Consider the following 1,875-nt stretch of genomic DNA (forward strand, 5'->3'; position numbering starts at 1 on the left):
CAAGAGTCTTCTCCAACACCACAGTTCAAAAGCATCAATTCTTCGGTGCTCAGCTTTCTTCACAGTCCAACTCTCACATCCATACATGACTACTGGAAAAACCATAGCGTTGACTAGACAGACCTTTGCTGGCAAAGTAATGTCTCTGCCAATAATAATTCTCTCACTTTTTGTTTACTCCTTTCTAAACCTCTTTCTACTGAAATTTTAAAAAACAGGACATCAACAGCTACTGAAACAGAAAGATTATTCACACATTGTGAATGGGGGAGCTGGTTCTAAAATATATTGCTTCATTATTCCATTGTTTTATACACACACACGCACACACATACACAGTAATCATGCCATGTTTTAAGTCAGATCATGTTGTATAACTTCAACTTATGCAGTACTGTATGTCAAGTATATCTCAATAAAACTGGAAGAAAAATGAATAAATATCACTTTCTAAAAGCAAAAACAAATAGTACTTATATCAAAAGATATTCTATGGAGGCTTTCCTATACTATTGAAATTTCTTCACAACAAGAAAATGCTGCTTTTACATTAAAAACATACATTCTTAAACTGTCCTTACTTAAGTTTCATATTCATTAAATTTTATATTTAAATATGCTGCACAGGTTTATCTAAAAATGAAATGCAAAACACGGCTTCAGCAGTTGAAGACAGTTAGAAATGAAATTTAATATAGAGTCAATTAAAAAAGGTATCCTAGCACAAAACACTAACAAAGTTAAAGTCAATTTCCATATACCTTTGAAAATAATATTTATCTCCTAAATACCAAGACTTACCCCGTATCTTTCAGCTACAATGTCCTCAAAATTTCTATTTTGTTTCTCAGCTTGTTCTTTCATTCTTTGATAAGACTTCCTTAGCCAGCTTAAACCACCATCTTCTACTGAAATTCAATTGCAAAATTAAATGTCAGTTATATTTTTCATGTGGTTATAACTGAATATTTACTGCTACTACAGTAACTATGAAATTGTACATTATTCTTTGAACATATAAAAATCATAAGTGCATTTAAAATTCAACATATATTTGAGTGCCTATATATGTAAGGCACAGTTTTGCAATAATGAGAAAAGAAAAACAAAAAGAAACAACTGGGAAATTCCATGGTGCTCCACTAACTAATACTCTAGATTCCCAATGCAGAGGGCCCAAATTTGATCCCTGTCAGGGAACTAGATCCCCCGTGCTGTAGCTAAGAGTTCACATGCCGCAACTAAAAATACTGCACACCATAACTAAGACTTTGCATGCTGCAATTCAGAGTTTGCATGCCTCAATGAAGATCAAAGACTGCTGCAACACTCAGCACAAATTTTAAAAATAAATATTTAAAACAAAAAGAAATAAAAAATAGAATGACCCTAAAAAAAACTGGAATCTAAGAGAATGAGGATAAGAGGAGATAAATATAACAAATATTACATTTTATCAAAATAGTATTTATCACTATTATAGAGTTACATAAAAATGAAAAAAAGGAGAGAATTATTTCTAAATGTATTATCAGGAGACAATCTCACACACCAGGATGAAAACCGAGTTGGATTTCTACAAAGAGTAGTCAGGATCTGGGCTTTTGTTTGCTGGAAGATTTCTGATTACAGTTTCAGACGGCTTCACAGCTGAATTCTACCAAAAATTTAGAGAAGAGCTAACACCTATCCTACTCAAACTCTTCCAGAAAATTGCAGAAGAAGGTAAACTTCCAAACTCATTCTATGAGGCCACCCTCACCCTAATACCAAAACCTGACAAAGATGCCACAAAAAAAGAAAACTACAGGCCAATATCACTGATGAACATAGATACAAAAATCCTTAACAAAATTCTAGCAATCAGAATCCAAC

General features: G+C 32.8%; 1 protein-coding gene across 2 annotated transcripts in view; it reads right to left on the reverse strand.

Moving 5' to 3' along the window:
• Positions 1-1,875, reverse strand: part of CWF19L2 (CWF19-like 2, cell cycle control (S. pombe)) — a 140,007-nt gene that overhangs the window by 88,290 nt on the left and 49,842 nt on the right. For both annotated transcript variants that reach the window (XM_010833793.1, XM_010833792.1), the window contains exon 7: positions 802-908. In XM_010833793.1, coding sequence (XP_010832095.1) covers positions 802-908 — 107 coding nt within the window. The remainder of the gene's footprint in view (positions 1-801; positions 909-1,875) is intronic.

This window comes from Bison bison, unplaced genomic scaffold (genome assembly GCF_000754665.1).
Source record: "Bison bison bison isolate TAMUID 2011002044 unplaced genomic scaffold, Bison_UMD1.0 scf7180017863932, whole genome shotgun sequence".
Lineage (NCBI taxonomy): Eukaryota > Metazoa > Chordata > Mammalia > Artiodactyla > Bovidae > Bison > Bison bison.